We start from the raw sequence: 19,687 nt of genomic DNA on the forward strand, positions 1-19,687 counted from the left end.
TTCGCGACGCGGTCGCCGCTGCCGCCAGGGAAACAGTCGGTGCAATTCCGGGACGATATTTCGGCCGGCGAGTTCGCGCAACATGTTAACTTTGTTTATCTATAAAGTGCGGCCGCTGATTAAGTCGCCGGAAGAAGTCGGTCGGGGTCCGAAAACAGAAGGAGAACGGGCGAAATCCCGGGCAATATTTCAACGGGCCGCGATGTAAAGCGGGTAAAGCGCAACTTGGCGGCGTCTTATCGCTGCCCACGAGTAGAGAGAGAGAGAGAGAGAGAGAGAGAGAGAGAGAGAGAGAGAGAGAGAGAGAGAGAGAGAGGGAGGAGAGAAAGAGGAGAGACACCGACAATTCTAATGAAATTTCCGCGCGCGCGCGAAGTAAGTTTTAAAAGTGCAAAAGTGTCCAAGGGGACAAAAGGAGGCAGAGAGGGAGGCCGCTGCCGAGATTTAGGAGGATCATAAATCGAGGCGACGTCCTCCTGCCGCGAAAATCTCGAGATTAGAGAGCCCACTCTCACTCTCTCCCGTCCCTTTCTCCCTTTCTCTCTCGAATCGGCCTGACGAATTTCTGAAAAGACGCGGAAACCCTTTCGAGACGCGCCTCACCCGACGAAATTCCGCGAGGATACTCGAGGGTCTGCGTCCTTGATGCGTAGATTGCCTGGATTGTCTGCAGATCTCATTGTTGTACATCTTCAATTTTTTACACAATTTTCTGGTCGCCTGGAATTCGGAAATTAATTTTTGTCGAATTTTTCAGAGAGTGTCCTTGATGTGTAGACTGCGAAGATTGTATGCATTGTTGTACGTCTTCAGTTTTTTACAAAATTTTCAGGTGGTCTGCAATGGCCGGGAAATTAATTTTTGTCGAATTTTTCAGAGAGTAGGGACTTTCGGTAATTAAAAAATTATTTTCTAAGGGGTTAAGTATTGATTTTCAATCTACTCGTTGCCATGTTAAAATAAAGATGTGGTAAAATTTGCAATGGCGGGGAAATTAATTTTTGTCGAATTTTTCAGAGAGTAGGGACTTTCGGTAATTAAAAAATTATTTTCTAAGGGGTTAAGTATTGATTTTCAATCTACTCGTTGCCATGTTAAAATAAAGATGTGGTAAAATTTGCAATGGCGGGTAAATTAATTTTTGTCGAATTTTTCAGAGAGTAGGGAGTTTCGATAATTGGAAAATTATTTTCTAAGGTGTTGAGTATTTATTTTCAGTTTACCGCATGTTAAAATAAGGGTGTGGTAAAGTTTGTAAGAAAATATCAGAAAGAAGTTTATTAAAAATTTTACGAATTGTCCAACTCGTCAGGAAAATGACCAGAACGACTCGTCGACACAGATGACACGCGAGTGACAGTTCGCACCCTCGCTCTATAATTTTGTTGATCTTCTAAGAATAATTTCCTTCAAGTTTCCACCGTCTGAATTCTCAGAGTCTTAGACACATTCCTGGAGCTAAACGAGCCTTCGGCAAAGCTGCTTCGATCCCCCGGCGTTAATCCCCAGGACTTGGAAACACTTGATATCTATTCGTGGCGCCGAAATCAACGACATTGAAATGAAATCGGCACGAGGAATTTCTACTTAACACCTAGATACCGTCGATCTTCTAGACTGTATTCTATCGATCGTAATCTTACGAACAAAATATAAGAACAAAATCATTAACCTACTGAGCGCAGTAGACAGCCCACTTCTTATTCATTTATCTGCAGATTCGTCTACTGTATCTCGACGTGTATATTCTTACGAGTGACCTCAATTGCGAGATAAAGAACTGTTCTGGTCTTTAGAACCATCCAACCTGGATCTTTCTTATTCTTCTTGTGTGTCCAGTCACATTTCTATTATCTGTGAAAAATGCTATCCACACCATTTCTCATGAAATAATATTTACTCCTCTAAAAATAATTACTAGAAGTTGTAGAGTCTTAAAACGTTTATTCTTCTGACACGTTCAATTAGGCTTTTGCTATCACTAAAAAGTAAGGGATGTATTTACAAGTGATTTTAAAATAGAATTTATTCTTTCTAAATATTTAACAAGGCTACTTTTTTCTTTTTCTTCACACGATCAATGACTGTCGCATTTTTATTGCCAAAAAAAAACCAAAAGTTCATAATTTATTTTAAAATAGCATTCGGGTCTCTAATCTCCTCGTGGTGAGATCTGGTCGATCGGTATTATCCTCGATTTATGAAAAATGATAATAACGTTTCATCAATCGACGATAATATCGAGCTAATAGCTGCACAATTAATATTTATTTTGATATCATAAAAAATATATACCATAACTGGAGTCGAAAAAATACTGCAAAATTACAGTGAAGAAATTCCCTTGACACAAAGAAGCGATAAAAAAATAAAATAAAGGCTTGAAGAATTCAAATAAAAATGTACGACTTCAGTTATAGAACTTTAAATATTTACATATGATCTAGTTTGAAAGCAGTGAATCCAACATTTGTTTAGAATCTTTACTGGCTCATTCCCGAGCGAAACCAGCCCTAATGAAGCAACCCCTACGCTTTACTTTCTTCCTCTGGCGATCAAAATCTCCTCCATTCCCGTCTTCCCACCACTATTATTTTAAATTACCAATTTCCCGGAGACGGCAAGGGCTCGCACACGATCAGAGTCGGTTCGATCGGCAAGACACCGCGGCAGTATTTCGGTTTTTAATTGAAAGCAAAGTCTGTAGATTTTTAATTAAGAAAATTCAAGATCGACCGTCGCCGGTCCATCCATCCATCCATCGCTCCGCGACGGAGTCTCCTCAAACAGTTTTATAATTGATTTCATTTTCATTTATTTTCACGCGGCACCACCGCCCCCTCGACTCCCCCGGCCCTCCATCTTTCTGTCTTTTTCTTCGTCTCCCTTTCACGCCGCCCCACCTCACGACGAAGACGGTGTGCCCCTCCCCCTGGACGGGGCCGACCTCACGCCGCAATCAATTTAATGTTTTAATTAAGAGAGTATCCGTGAAAAATTAGATTTTAATCGGATCGCGCCTCTCCGACGTCCCCGGTCTGTTTACTCTCGAACCCGGGCGCCTTTTAATAAATAATTTTAATTGACCGACTCCGAAAGGGATCGTAAGTGGCTTTTTCTTCTTCTTCTGCCTTTTCTTTTCTTTTTTTCCTTCTCGTTTTCTTCGGTTGTCGGATTCGCAGTTTTTGATCGCGCAACGCGCGTTTCGCAACGAGACATCAGCGTTTGGCTAAAGACGCGGCTCCGATAGCCTCTCTAGAGCCCTCCAAAAAATAACCGACATTTTGCGAGCTATTTTCGACCGGTTACACTTGCGCAACACGCGATCGCGGATCGGAATCGCGGCGGCGGAATCTTTTCTGCGAACTGCCAATTTTTGCGGAATTCTCCGACCGAATGCCAAACGTCCAAACCCGCTTCTTCAGATCTCTTGCGAAAATTAAAAGTTAAAATCACCGCTGTTGCAATTTTTACCGTAACATGCACATTTATTTGATAACTTTTCGCAAAAGTATTCTGAAAATAATTGTTTAAGGTATATCGAATGGGTCAATTTATTTATTTTGATAATTCTAGTATTACATATTAGAAAAATGTGTATTCCTCTATTAAAATTTTTAATTTATTACAGACTAGTACTCTACAAAAAAGTATTTATGATCAGTTATTGTATAGAAGTAATTAAACACCTATATAATATCACAACTTAAAAGTTGGCATTGTTTCATTCAATCTTGCGCCGTTTTATTCAAAGACGAGGCTGAACAAAATTCTACTTTATTCATCAATGATTTGTGCAACTTTAAAAGTAGGGTCAAGTAACAATCAATTGTATAAAATATTTTATTTCACAATTTTTGTAAATTTTTTTCCACTACAAATTCATAAAGCACCGCTGTCTAGTGACAAATTTACAAATTATCGGTTTTACTCTACTCTAGTTGTTTCTTTTCACAGATTAATTAAATAAAAAAAATCTGACAGCGCTAACACGCTGTCCATCTTGTGCGTAACCAGAGAAAATATTTGCGAAGTAGACTGGAAACGTGTAAAAGGCAGGAACGAAAGAATTCAGCATGCACAAATAAAGCTTGGTTTTATTACTGTCATAATACGTTTCTTCGTTGATGTCGTAAATTCCTCCGCGGTATAGTACTTGTAAAACATTGTACGAAAATTGATTCAGGGTCAGAGTTAATTTTAATAGTACTGCATCGCATCCTGCTAAACTTGTATTACACTTCTGCTTGTATCTTACCTACATATTTTTCAACTTTCCCTTACAAATTTTTCTTAACATTTCTACCAAAATAAAAACCTGAATACTTAAATAATCCTAGACATATAACGAACACAATCGTTCACTAGAATTAAAAAATTTAATTCTCTTCCTGCTCAGAAAAATTTATCTGCTTCAGAGGGTTGAAAAATTCGGATTAAACACTGTACTCAAACTTTGCACAATTTTTGCAATACACTAGATAATGTATTATAAGAAGTTGGCATTTGTGTTTTAAATTTTCCTTCTGCCAAAATAAGCACGAAAAAGGTTGGTTCAGCTAGCAAAAAAATTAGCTAAGGGTTGGAAAATTCCGCGTAAATAATTTCACAAAAATTTTGTGCAGTTCTCGCGATTGGTGGGATAGAGATCACGCGGAGGGAGTTGGCAATTGTGTTTTAAATATAATCCGCGCAAAGAATAGTGTTTCGCAGCATCGCAAAGTTCACGGATGCCTCTCGCGGTGCAGTTAGGCGAGCAGAGGGGCGAGAAGGGAGGACAGTTCCCGGTATTGAGACGTAAAACGGCCCGCGTAGACCGAAAAAGAAAAAGCTAGCCGCGAGAGAAGGTCCACCATTTTCCGAAGCTATTCTAGAGTGTTATGCAACCGCCGGCCAATGCATTTGGCCGGGCAGAGCTTTATGGCCGATGCTCGCACGCGCAAAAATGTTTGTTTTAACTCGTCGCCGCGGCCCCCTTCTACCTGGTCTGGTTCCGAGTCGCAACCTTGAATTATTCGGAATGTGAGAATATTTTGTAAAATTAGATCTTCCGCTTTTCCGATACGACCACCATCTACCTATCCTGCCTCCATTGTCCGTTCCAACGACACAACTCCCATTCTCAGGAAAAATCGAACAAAATCAGTGAAAATTACCATCTTCGTCCTGCCAGAAGACTTGTAAAAATGTTTCGTAGTCAGAAGAGTACTTTCTGAGGAATATTGATAGGATTAGAATTGTTTAATATTTGTAGTTTATTGAACTAAGGATTCAACCCCTCAAATTACACCCTAATACCGTTTTATTTCACATTTATTTTACTGAACCAATTATATCAGGAAACAAAATTTCACTGGAATAATGAACCCTTAAAATCATCCTCAAAAATTTAAATTTGCATAAAATGCTACCGAAATTCTATACAATAAATTAATTGTAAAAGACGCGTGTTAGGGGAACCGTGGAAGGGTTGTTCGAGAATAAATTAATTTTTTACTCAGGTGAGCTCTGCAACCCTTCAGGAATAGTGACGGCGGTTTCTCGGGGCGATTTCCATTTGTAAATCATGCGACTAAACAACCATCATCCCTTTTTGCCCCGCTAATGGAACAGTGTCTTAAAAAGTTGCGGGGCGCCCCGGGGACGCGGAATTTCGCTGATCTTCCTTCCCGGCAGCCGTATTCCCAATGGAAACGGGCCGAAAAGGAGTGTCGACGTTATGGTCGAGAGGGGGTGGGGTGGGGTCTCGGTTGACCCCATCCCACGCCTATTTTTCACCCTCCATTTTTACGCCATCTTTTCCCGCTGTCGGTCCACCCTCCCTCCACAAGTCTCTGTCCCCTTCCACCCGGCCCTTTGTACCTTTTCTCTGGCCGGCGTTCTTTGCTTTCCCTCGAATGTCGCGTCACGCGGCAAGAATTCTCTTCGATTGTTTTAATCAATAACCCCCGGACACGTCTTCCCTTGGCTCTCCTAAATTGATTGTTCCCGAGCCCAATGAATCGGCTGAATTCAATTCTACGCAAGATGATGCTCGTCCAAACTCGAACGTTCGTCTGAACACATTTATTTTTATATGTCCAATAAACCGTCAAACATTATTTTTTTATTTGTTATAATCACTGGCAAGGTGGATTTTATAAAATTTTATACAATAAAAATTTAGAAGACTGGAATCATACATCTGTTCTATTTTTTATTTCACTGAAAACATGCCTGAGGAAAACAGAATTTTATTTACTAGGCTGCTTTAAAATAATGACCCCTTTTTGTTCTCTTTGTGTTCAGTATTTTTCTAATTAATCGCAATGTTCATATTGCTTGTTGTTATACTCATTTATAACTAAAAAAATAGTTTTTCAGAAAAACTCTGAAAAATTATTTTTCTAACATTCCACGGAATTAAGATTGAACAGGAGTCGTAACATTTTAAACCTACAGTTTTTGCAGCTATGTAATAAATCCAATTTCTTTTACTTTCCGGTGAAAATGTAAAAATTCATTGGTGCATTGATTGTATCTAGGTATTACGTTTAGGGAAAATCAATTTTTGTGTCAGAGTTTATCGAATTAAACGGGTGGCGGTAATAGGGAACTTGTTAATATTTGCACAGTTCGTTTGAGAGCAGGAATTTGCAGTTTGACGGAAGTTCAGGGACGAAATTGGCGGCCATCGAATCGAGGTTGGCGGCGCTCTGACAACGAGCCTGTTATTCGGGACTTTTATAGGTAATTCAGTGATAAGAAAATGGGAGAGGAGTTTTTGTCGCCTAAAAAGGAACGAGGAGATCCAATTTCCGGGTGATGATTGGCCGATTCAATCGGTCGTAACGATAATAGAATTCTTTGGGAACGTTTTTCCGTTCTTTTGCGCAAATTGGAAGCCCATTGTTTTCGCGGATCGATACTCCGTGAAGCATCTCGTTCTCTCTGCTGTTCCTTTAATAAACCGTGCAACAAGCGTAACCACCCACTCTCTGACAAAAGTGAAACCAAACCCCTCTTAAAAATAGAATATCGATTAATTACTTTCTCCTCCATCACCCTTTTATTCGACTGAACATTTTTATTACAAGATATATCCAACCTATAAACAATATTCTGCACGATAAATATTACTTTTTGTAGTTATGCGTTAAATTTTTATCCAAATTTACTGCTTTTCTGGTCCGAATATTTCGAAATATTTTTATTTTCAATCAGATAAGGGGTGAAAATTCTGAACTCAATTTTTATCGAATGTAAGCGTGTTTAGCATAGTAAATATTGTTTTTTAAATCTCTTCTCAATGAATCTTCACCGGACATAATATAGAAAATTATTGTTTCTGTTGCTTGAATATTCAGAAAGATTTTTACTCGGAGCAGGCAGCTAGGGGCTGAAATTTAAAAAAATAGAGCAGAGCCTACCAAAAATTCCAAATGCAGTTTTGATCGAATAATATTGTTCATCAGTGTTCAATGAACCTTCGCAATAAGAAGAAAAGTGGTTTCTTTCGGGTGTGTTAAACAGGATGCAAAATTTTCAAATTTCCCGACTGCCAATTAAATGTTCCCTCTTCCAGGGTGGAAAGATTGTCATTTTTTCCGGCTGTCAAAATATTTCACCCCAGGCCGCAGTTTTATTCCCGCGGTTTCAGACACTCGGCCGAGTCCGTGTTACGGGGGGTAGTAATTATTTTTCCGGTCCGTCATCCTTACGACGCTCTTCTACCCTCTTCCCACCCTTCTTGCGGCCCCTTGAGATTTTTAACGTCTCGCGAACCCTTTAACGTTTCCTCCTCTCTCGATTCTTCTCGCTTCTCTCTCTCTCTCTCTTCTTTCTGGGAGAGGAGACGCAAGGGTTGCAACCCTTGCGGGGCCCGGTTCGAACGGAAGAAAAGAAATTAGCGAAATTAAACGAGCCGCTGCAACGAGTCGCGTTTTTCGGATTCGAAAGGGGTGGGCTTACACCCTCGCTCTCTCACGAGGGAGAGAGGGAGAGAGAGGGAGAGTGAGCCTCTCTCTCCACGGAAAACAGCTATTCGCGATTAATTATTCGCGCGAGGCGCAAACGATTGGCAGCAACACGGTCCACGGGGATGGGCTCAGAAAGCTTCGAATTCTTTCGTCGCCGATCGACGTTATTGCATTTCGAACTAATTTCTGTTGCGATGTTAATTGCGCCGCGTTCCGACTGAAATTTGGAAAAGCGCGGATCGATGCAGCATACCCGGTGGCCCGGGAAATACTTATCGACAATTCCCATTTGCGGGAAACGCGTGACAAATAAAATTTGAGAAAATAAAAGCAACTCTTCGGAAGCTTCTGTGGAATTCTTTATGACTTTGTGAACAATAAAATGATCGTTAAAATTGGACAAAACTGACACAGAATTTGAACAAAGAAATCTTTAGAGGAGAATCTCCTAATTCAAAGTTTAGGCAAATTGTGGAAAAACTGAGGTAAAATTCAGGCAAAATGGAGACAAAATTGAAATAAGTTGGTGTAAAATGCTGAATGTAACTCGATGTAAATGCGTTAATACTATGAAATTATTTATACTAGTTCCTATTACTGTGACTTGATACGAATGAATATGAATCAGAAAAACTGATGCCGGAGAAAAATTTATTCATTGTTTTATCGGACGCGGAGCAAAATTCAATTTTAGTGGAGTCGGGTTACAGTAATAATTTTTGAACAATCAAACGAGTTCGAAATAAAATTGCATTTTTATTGAACTTTGACAAACATGTTCCATTATTAAATTTGAAAAAGTACATACATGGATTTAATTAAACTGTATAGTACGCGTATTAACATTAGAAAAATCGTCTGGATCGGACTTGAAGTGAAATAAAACTTGGACTTTTGAAAAAAATGTTACACCATACAATTTTAAACAAAACGAACTTTGTTCGCGTTATTACTATTGTATCATTTCTGCAGTATAGCCTCGATAGGACGAAAAATAAAATTGAAATTTCATCGAACTTTGGTAAAAACATCACAATGTCAAGTTTTAAACAATACCCTTACCCCAAGCGAATTTCGTTGAATTTTTGACTGTTGCATGAACTTTTGACGAATCGCAATCGCCGTCGACATTAATTGGGCTCAGAATGAAATTGAATTTTTAATCAACTATACCGCGTGCGGTTATTGTTTAAGGTACAATCGTCTCAATTGCACAATATCGAATAAAGTGTTATTATAACGCTGCAGATTTTTCTAAAAATTCAGAGCCAGAAAAATTGATACTAAAGCGGCCAAAAAGAACTATTCCCGATACAAGTAACAGCGAAACGATTTCAATAATAATACATTTCACAGATTTGAAAATTCCTCAAGAAAAATCCGCAGTTAAATTAAATCTCCTTTCCTTTAAACAAGGTCAACACATTTTTGCAATAATTCCGTTCGCACATTGGTCGCTTAGGAGCCCTACGATGCAACCAATCGCGCCCAGCGAAACGTGGGAAAAAAATCCGGATCGCCTGAGTTGCTGAAAAAAAAAGCGCGGGAAAGCGGTGGACCGGTGAAAAATATTAGATCGATCGCGTGAACGAGTTCGATAAATATTTGCCAGCAGGACTACCACCAATGATGGAACGACTGTTGGAACACGACGACAAAAAAAAAAGAGCGGGAGAAGGGGGTAGGAAAAAAAATGAAAAAACGAATATTTCGGTCTAGCTCGGGGCGGATCGCGAGTCCGCACCGCTCGGAAAATGGAATTAATCTGTCGATGCGTACCGTGCGTCCATTTAATATCCATCACTTGTTCATCACTGCATAGACGATCCGCCGCGTTACTCGCGCGCCTCGTTGTTTTCCGTTCTTTCCCGCGGCCCCTCTCTCTCTCTCTTTCTCTCGTGTTGACGGCGGCTCGTTCGGTTCGTCTCCATCGGGGACCAGGGTTGCACGAGTGAGAGCTGCGGGGGTGAGAAGACGAGCACCACTTTTGCACTAAATCCGGAGGGGGGTGGGTGGGGACCCAGGCGCCGTATCCACCGTTTCACGCGCGAAACACTACGACCCGAACACGATGACACGCGAGGAATTTTGAGCGAAGCATCTTAATGCGCCGCGCGCCCGTCGAAAACTGACCCCGCAGCTGGCCGCCTTAAAAAAGGGGGGTGGCACACGGGGCCCCCATATGGAAGGGCGAGAGAGCCCATCGGTGATGCCCCGTGTCCAGAGTGGGGGGGACCGCTGGCCGAAGGGGCAGGACCGGCTACGTTTCGAATGAAAAGTATTTGGAGATAGTGATTGAAAGCATTTCATCCGAACACCAGGTCTGAAGAAAAAGAAAACGCGTCATAGCTATATTCGCGGGGGGGGGGGGGGGACTACCACAAAGGGAATGGAACTGTCGAATTAGCTTGCTGATTAATTAGGACCTTTCTGCATTTAGTCCGGGCTTATTTCCATTTTTCGGCGCGTTGCGTCGAATTGCCACGCGATCATGCTTCCGCTAAATTGCATGTAGCACGTGTTAAAATATTCGTGGCTCGATGATTATTGGCAGGCCGATACACAAGGGCATGTAGAAGTGACCGGCGAAGCCAATTTCATGTGATACTGTTACAAGGAAATTGATAGAATTCTTTTTTATATTTGGGAATATCTGTTTATTATAGATTATATAAATACGGAATTAGTGATTGAAATTTTATTTTGTGTTTCAAATATTATTTTACTCGGCACTGCCGATGAGGCACCAAAGGGCACCGAAGGGGAAGAAGGGAGCCATCCCCGAATTTATTATTCCTCTCCGTCTTCGATCTCCTCGGACCTTCTTTTAGCTCCCTTTCTAACCCCCCACTATTTTATCTTTCTCCCAACCACCCTTCTTTCCGCTTGCCTCTTTGTCTCTCTTTTGGGAAGCAACCCCTATGAGACAGCATTATCTCGTCTCGTGGACGCTGACCTGGTCGCAAAGGTGACGCCGCCGGCTCTCGGACCTGTTTAAGGGTTTAATTTGAGGGTCGCCGAAGGGAAGGGGGAGGGGCACCCTATAGGGGAGAGCGACGCCGTGAATTGCGACATTGTCGCGTTTCCAGCCAGGTAAATTTAATCGCAACGTCTGCTTTGCCAGGCTTTGGGGACTCTTGTATGAGAGCTGCTCTGGGATCCGGTAATTATTTCCTTCTGCTTTTTGGGATTGTTTCTTAACCCTCGCGCGATCCTATACTTACATATAAGAGCCTAGGGTAATGTTCCAACCATTTTTGTCTTACTTTCAAATAACAAATTATGTTTCGTTTATAGCGTCACTGAAGCACGTCTTACGATAGAAAAAGAATCAGTCATTTTTCGTGAAAATAATAAATGGATGAATTTTCACCTTGGGGAACGTATGGGGGTTAAGCTGGAATATGGTTATAAGAGTGATTTAATTGTAAAACATTTTGGTTTATAAATTTGAGCTTCTGGATTTTCGGAATTGTTCTTTTATTTGTGTTTCAGTGAGGTCTTTTGGGAATTTGTTTTCCAGTGAAGATGTATATAATTAGATTGGGTTGTTATAAATTTGGTTTAAAACGCCTGCTCGACTCTGCCAGGTTTAATTATGATTTTTGTTCATTTCAATATTTCATTTCAATATTTGAGAATTATTTTTTGGCTTTCTGTTTGGTCAACAATTCTTGTAGAATTTCTCTTTGACTTGGAATGTACGTATTTGGAAAGGGGTGAGTTTAAATAAACTTAATCTGATAAATTATATACGTAGTTTGCCTGGATTTTTCTAATCTGCGAATTTCTAAGTCTCCGGGACTCTTTCCTCCATCTTTCTATTAATCATGTTTTCGAAATTATTTTCTAATGCAAGAAAGCGTTTAACAAGGTGTACAGGGCGAAATTGAATTTGAAACATTAATTCAATTGTTCTGAGTTTAATTACACATTGCTCTGCAGCTGCTTACATTCTTTCATTTCAACAGCTTTTCGTTGAATTATTCATTGAACAGAATATGTTTAGAAAGGGGCAGGGATAAAATAAATTGGGCGGGAAACGCTCGTTTGACTAAGTGTAAAAGCGATTTATGTTGTATAAAGTGATCCATAACGTACATCATTTTTGTAAAATGCTTTATTCATGGGCGCAGTATTTATGGAACTAGATCAATAAAATATAATATATAGATGTGTTAACGTCATAAGGATTTCGAAGTTGTGTGCCAGTAATTTTTATACACAATTTACAGTCGTGAAACCAGTGTTTTATTATCACGACGTTAACACTAGAAACGCTGAGCGATCGAAGTCACTTTCTACGAATTATTCATAACAAGACTGTCGATATTTATGCGATTTAAAGTTGTCAGAAAGCATTTCTACAGATTCAAAATAATACAAAAATGGTATCATATACATCTTGTGCACTAAAACATATCAGAAACGCATAAACATCCACAATCTTACCACTTCGCAGACTACAATCCATCTACTTACAATAATTACAAAAGTGCATTCGTCTAGATTTTACACGACTTTCCGACTTAATATTCTCACAGAGAACTCATTTAATTCAAAGTAATTTCCCTGAAAGCATTGGTATAATTTCAGTACTTGATAAAATGGCTGTCTGAAACGAACTATTTCTTGTCTGTATCATACGGCATATTACACATACGTATGAAAATGGTACATTTTCACGGACTTTTCCCCAGTACAAATTCTGTAAGAGTCTCGATCGCCGACAGTTTCGTTCAACTTTCTTTTCCCGTTCGAACGGCCCGCGTTCGTTTACCATTCGCCAAAAATGGCGGGCCCGAGCTCTCCTTACCGGGAGTTAAGCCTTATCAAATCCCCGGGAGCGATTAATCCCCCGACATTTCCATAAACGCGCAATCCTCCGCTAAATAACGCGCCGATCGATGGCCCGTGTATGTTGGCGTCGAAATTCCGTCATTAAAAATCGAGTCAAACGGACGAACAATCGAACGTCCGGCCGCGGCGTTTGTCCATTCTCCTTTTATTCGATGATCGATCAAGGTCCGAAATATTCAGCAGGGGTTCAACCGGACGAACAAACGACGGGCTCTCTCTGGGCGTTGAGTTTCGAGAGAGAAAGAGAGAGAGGGAGAGAGAGAGAGAGAGCGGACCGGGAGAGAGGCAGTCCGCGCCACGCCGTTGTGTTTCATTCAATTTTTATTCGATAATGCACAATACATGCATCGGGGGTTGTTTATTCATTCGTTCGAGCCCCGCGCCGCGTCGCCGTCACTTCACTCATCCCCGGCGATACACTTTATTTATCCTATATTATTTATCGGCTGGCCGGAAATTCTGCGCATTGTTTTCCAAAACACTGTGACTAATCACCGGCCGGCTCTACGCCCGCACCCTCTTTCGACAACCCCTTCCTTCCAATCGATCGAACGATTTTTCCCGCCTTCTCGTTGCTTCCTGTTTCGTGATCGATCTATCGAGATTTCTTTTTTCGGGGGTTGCGAGAAATAGTTGGCTCGGAACTCTTTTTGCACGTCGGATCGATCGATCGTTTCTACGGGAGACGCCGTGCTCGATCCTCGATTTTGCGCCTCATCCTCGTTGTTTCTCCTGTCGATTTCTTTCGGGGGTTGCGAGAGAGGGGTTGCAGAAGACGCAGGGGGTAGCTCGAAGCGTTCTACACGGGATCTCGGCGAAGCAAAGCGGGCACGTCGATTGGAAGAGGAAAGAAGCGGGTCGAGTTTTAGTCCGGGGCCAGCGCCGTTTTTCCTCCAATCCGCGTGCTTTCGGTTTTGTTAGTTTTGCGGCTAAAGCGTGTGCGTGTGTACCGGTCAGACATCTCTGCAAGCAAGCAATATTAATAGTTGTTAGATCCCAGCGCGACAGAGACAAGCCGGGTCGGGCCGCGCGCGCGCCCGATCCGACACAAGTGGAAAAAGCGTTAATCTCGCCGGCGCTGATCGATCGCTCGATCGGCGGGCCAGCACCTTCCGCGACGCCACTGTGCACCGCGACGCCGCTCTCCTGGCCGAAACCCAATTTTTCAACTGTTACCGCGAATTTTCTTACCTCGAGATCCGGCACCTTTAAGCTTTTCTGCTTAAAAACAATGACAGAAAGACGAATGTAGGTTTGCGGACGGTTTTCTAGTCAATGACGTGGCTCTCATCGCGAAATTTTGAGGCTAATTGCTTTCGGTACTCCACTACTCAACCGTGGACCTTTGACGAAAATATAATTTTTTGGACGTTTTTGAAAAAAATTGGAAACGCCGCATTTGGAAGATATCTTCCAGTGAAAGTGAAGTGAAAATGCTAGCAATTTGTGCTAATGTTTGCTCGCACTTGCTCATGCCATAAATGCAAAAAAATCCCTGCTGCATGTTTGTTATAAAATATCAGGATATGTATATAATATTATAATTATGTGCATGTGTGTAATTGGAACTCAAATGTTTGTTAATACACAGACATGTTTGCTTGCACTTTATAAACCTGCGTGTGTTATGAATGCATAAGAATAAATGTTTATTATAAAACATGAAAACACTACTTGTATTATATTATAATTGCGCGCACGTAAAATATCGTATCTGAATTATTTAATTCGGTTACAACGATTTCTAAATTGGTGTACAAACAGTGAAATGTTTACGACGATTCATATTTTGAGAAGGTTTCTAAAAATATTGTTGGACGACAGTACATATAAGTTTCTGTAGCTGTTGTCATGCTCACATCATTTGCAAAATTGAATCAAGTTTAGCACACTGTGAAATCATTGAGAAGATCGTTCTTTGGGTACGTTCTCCCTTTAATTATTCATTCGAATAACACGGAGTTCAAGAAATGTTCGACTTGCTCGAATAATTAATTAGTTAGCAAAATGGTTAACTTTGGCTTATACAAATAACTAATTATTTGAACGATCTCGGCTTGGATTTTCTCAATAAAGATAACAATAACAATGAAAAGAGGCACAGTTCTGCATATGAAGTATGTAGCCTTTGTAAATTTTAACCAACATTGTTCAGAAAAAATTCTTTACATGTTCTTTGTGAATTCTTGTAGATTCTGATGAAGATAAAAATTTTAAAAATCTCTATCTCCGTTAAATCATTTAGATAATTCTGAACTAGATCCAAAATAAACAGAAAATTCTAACAACTCTATCTCTACATATTTTAGTTGTGATTTCTATACTTATAACAGTTAAAATAAAAACAATTTTCTATTCAACCATTTAGATAATTCTGAACTAGATCCACAATAAGAGGAGTGATAAAAACTGCATCATTGTCTGCTTCCAGTGTGATTTCTATTCAAAACAATTAACATTTGGATCTGAACTACATCCAAAATAAACAAGAAATTCTAACAATTCTATCACTACATATTTCAGTTGTGATTTCTATTTATAACAGTTAAAATAAAAATAATACTCTATTCAACCATTTAGATAATTCTAAACTAGATCCAAAATAAACAAAAAATTCTAACAATTCTATCATTAAATATTTCAGTTGTGATTTCTATTCATAACAGTTAAAATAATAATAATTCTCTATTCAACCATTTAGGTAATTCTGAACTAGATCCACAATAAGAGGAGTGATCAAAACTGCATCATTGTGTGCTTCTGTTGTCATTTCTATTCAAAACAATTAATATAAAAATAATTCTCTATTGAATCATTTAGATAATTCTGAACTAGATCCACAATAAGAGGAGTGACAAAAACTGCATCATTGTATGCTTCTGTTGTGATTTCTATTCAAAACAATTAAAATATAAATAATTCTCTATTTAACTATTCAGATAATTCTGAACTAGATCCAAAATAAACAAAATATTCTAACAATTCTATCACTACATGTTTCAGTTGTGATTTCTATTCATAACAGTTACAATAAAAATAATTCTCTATTCAACCATTTAGGTAATTTTAAACTAGAACCAAAGTAAATACAAAATTCTCACAATTCTATCACTACATTTCGGTTGTGATTTCTATTCATATCAGTTAAAATAAAAATAATTCTCTATTCAACCATTTCGACAATTCCGAGCTAGATCCTCAAAAAATTGCAACAGCTACAACTTCATATATTTGCGTCAAGGTTCGTACCCAAAGCAGTTAAAATAAAGATGATTCTCCCTCGACCATTTAGACAATAATTAGGTCCGAAATGGGTGCATAATTTAAAAAATGATAACAGCTGCATGGTCGCATATTCGAGGCACGTCTCGATCGAAACCATTGAAAGTAAAGCTGTTTCAAATCCCGTTTGAATTTCGTCTTCGAAAATCGGCAAATCGGTGCACAGTGGTGTCTCGAGCCGTCCCGGTACCCGAAAGCCAGCTCCCGCAATGCAAACTCTTTACCTGAACTCGATCCGGTCTCTACCAGCCTCTTCAGATCATCGCGTTCCAGTGGTAGTTCGTCGTCGTCCTCCTCATCCTCATCCACATCGAACAGTCCGTGCGTCCAGTTCATCCGACACTGTTTCGCGGGAACCGATGCTCGGTGTTACCGCGTCTCACTCACTCGCGGCTATTCCCCGAAGAGTATCCGAAGAGAAACACCTCCGGGAACCACGAAGAAGATAACTAGAGGACCGACCAATCGAAGAAAAAAAAAAACAAGAAAAACGATAAAAACGGTCGCGAACGAAGACGAAGAGAACGCGGACGGCGTCGCCGGCCTCACGTTTTCCGCGGCCCTTATCGACGCGAGTCGCGCGATCGAAAAGATCGAGACAAATCGGCCGGCTCCGCTCGACTCGGCTCGGCTCGGCTCCGGACCGCGCGGCCGATTCTTCCCACTTTCTCCCTTTCGCGTGTGTGTTCCTTTCCTTCAATGTACACTCGGCGGACGGGCACTGATCGCCGCGTGCATCGCGCGTTCCGCTCGACGCTACGTCGAGGACGACACTGTGTAAGCGACCAAGGGGCCGACAGTCGCCGCTCGGATCTCGTCTCCTCCGCGTCTTCTTCGCGCGAAAAACCGCGGACACGCCGCTTCCTACCGCTCCAAACCGTGCACACGACGGTTTCCGCGACGCGAGAAAAACCGACCGAAGACGGAACACCTGCCGCCACCAACTTCCGGTTCCTACCCGAGGCTCTCGATCCTCCTCGGAGGTCCGCTGTACCACGATCCTCTATCTTCTTCTGGATCGAACGGGTCTTCCTTCTTCAAACTGGTGTAGACACTCTTTCCTCGATCCTGGTTCCTTTAGTAATTGGGTCCTGATAATCTTGATCTTCTCTCGTATAAGATTCCTTCAATCATTCACTGGATCCACTATCTTTTTCAGGATCGAGTTCGGTCCTCTTGAATCTGGTGCAGACACTCTTCTCTAGGTTCATCAACAACTCACTGGACCCTCCGTCTTCTTTTTCTCTGAAACAATTCGATTCCCAAGTTGTCCTCTTCTGATCTAGCTCCACGTCTTTCCTTCTTACCGATGCGAGTTGATTTTTGTTTATTTACAAGCTGCTTCTTATTATTCCACTTCGTGAAGATTCAGCTGCTCCAACTCGGAGATGAACACGAGGCTCCTAGCAGTCTCAGTCACTCGGATCTCTTCTGATACCGATCCTCTTCGACCTAGCTGGCCTCCGGTAGAAGCCCAGAAGAAGGTGACGAACAGTCACTCCACCGATCTCTCGCGATCAGACCAGCTCGTCTTCCTTCGATCCAGTTGTCCCGGAGGACGAACACCAGTTCCAGGATCGCCACCGATTCACTCTCGAACAATTCGACCCTGTGCGTCTTCCGGTTCGAAGAAACGTTCCGAAGCTGTCGCGGGTTTATTTGTAAATTCCCGTTTGCCGTTTCTGAAGACGATCCCGGTTTTCCAGGGCGTACGGTTCGGCCGGAGCTGGCTCTCGCGACGTTACGATTTTCAGCGCACTGAAATCCGCGGCACGCCGTCCGCAAGTGGGAGGGACTGGTTCGCACGTGACTCGGTGCGTCGTATTCTTTTCTTCTTCTTCCTCCTCCGAAACGCTGCCGCATCCGCGACGGCCCTTTCCCGTGGAAGTAACGCGAATCCGCGCGGGCCCCCGGCCGCACCGGTAACCTTTGTCACTTCCTGCCCGGTACACCACCGGCGTGTCTCATCTCTTCGGGTCGCTCTTCCGTGGCCGGCGTGTGTTGCCCGCGACGAGGAAAACCGGCTGTGGGAAAGGAGGATCGATTGGCAGCGTCGATAGCAACCCCTATCGTATACACACCGGCGCCGATCGGTTGGGAGACGTCCGCTGGATCGCACGTGTCGGGGCCCCGGTCCCGGCCTCGATCAACCTCTTCGCACCTTGATCCCTTTCCCGAAGAGTGCCCACTGTCCTTGTCGATCCGAAAGCTCCGAGTCAGCTTGGCAAGGTCCCCTCGCGGCAACGGATCTTTAAGAATCGGTCAGGCTTTACCGGCCCCGGTCTTCTTGGTCCTCTTCCGGCTGGCTGATGATCGACGACAGAGTACGTCACTGGGCCACGACGTGTCCGAGGGTCTCAGGGCCAGCGCGGGCCTCTCGGGCTTCGATATTTCTGCGATTTATTGCGGCGCGACTTAGAAATGCATCTAATGCGGTGCACGCCGCATAGAATGCATGCATGCACCTTGGCGGCGGGGAGGGCGAGCCACGGAGAGCCGAGAGGAGAACGAGGGCCGTGGCGAGTCGAGCCGAGAGCCGCGGCGCACCGCGCGCACCGCGTCCGCGCATGCGCACACCGTGCAGAACGTGTGTACTCTACTCGCGCGCGCGGCTAGGCGAGCTAGCGCGAGCTCTAGCGAATATGAGCGAGCGGATCGGAGAGGCCCGCACGCTGCTCCGCCACCGCCGCCGCCACCGCGGAGTATCTTCGCTACGTCATTCATTGGCGTGGAGAGTGAAAATCAGAGCTCCGCGAACAGCACCGAGACTCTACGTGCAACTGTACCGGGAACGGTGAACCGTCTCGTCACTTCGGGGACGTTTACACCGGAGAAACGAATCAACGTCTTTCGCCTTGCCTTTTTGGCTATGGCAGACGGAGGAGTCGCGGAAGTCCTCTAACTCGTAGGGTCAGTCTGGGGAAGCTAACTTTGAAAGGATTTGCTGGGCAAAAATTGTAAATTGATCCTTGAGGCTTCTGCTATGGTAGGGCTCTTGAAGCTCTCGTGATCCTTGGGGAGCTTGAAGACGTTTGGGTTTGATGATTTTGGGATTGGGGATGCAGGGAACTCGCACTCTCTTGTGGCTGCTAAGATTTGTCTAAAAACACATCATTTAAAGACTTTTCAAGATTGATGGAAGCAACATGTTGATTTTGGGAACAGGGGCCAGAAAGTTCATCAGCAGAGGGCTGCCAAGATTGGGCCATTTCCGGAATCCAAGACATCGTGAAGCTTGTCTTGGATGTCCCATCTGGAAGACTGGACTGAGGAATGAACATTTTTAAGACTGGGGACTTGGAGGACAAGTATGTCCCGAATCTGATGATCTTAGGAACAGTAAAGGGTCTTTGGCTTCTGATCAGTTTGGAGGGTCCTTTTTCTGAATTGACACCAAACTTTTGTTGACTAGGGAGTTGGAGGACATGTATGCCCCTAACCTGATGATGTTAGGAACAGTAAAGGGTCTTTGGCTTCCGATCAGTTTGGAGGTTTCTTTTTCTGAATTGACTCTAGACTTTTGTTGACTAGGGAGTTGGAGGACATGTATGCCCCTAATCTGACGATCTTAGGAACAGTAAAGGGTC

At 42.5% G+C, this 19,687-nt stretch overlaps 1 protein-coding gene across 1 annotated transcript in view; it reads right to left on the minus strand.

The window, feature by feature from the left end:
• LOC143359040 (uncharacterized) overlaps window positions 1-17,278 on the minus strand; it is a 53,871-nt gene extending 36,593 nt beyond the window's left edge. The window contains exon 1 of the mRNA XM_076796684.1: window positions 16,325-17,278. Coding sequence (XP_076652799.1) covers window positions 16,325-16,436 — 112 coding nt within the window. The 5' untranslated portion in view covers window positions 16,437-17,278. The remainder of the gene's footprint in view (window positions 1-16,324) is intronic.
• Window positions 17,279-19,687: the final 2,409 nt, after the last annotated feature.

This window comes from Halictus rubicundus, chromosome 1 (genome assembly GCF_050948215.1).
Source record: "Halictus rubicundus isolate RS-2024b chromosome 1, iyHalRubi1_principal, whole genome shotgun sequence".
In the NCBI taxonomy this organism is placed as follows: domain Eukaryota; kingdom Metazoa; phylum Arthropoda; class Insecta; order Hymenoptera; family Halictidae; genus Halictus; species Halictus rubicundus.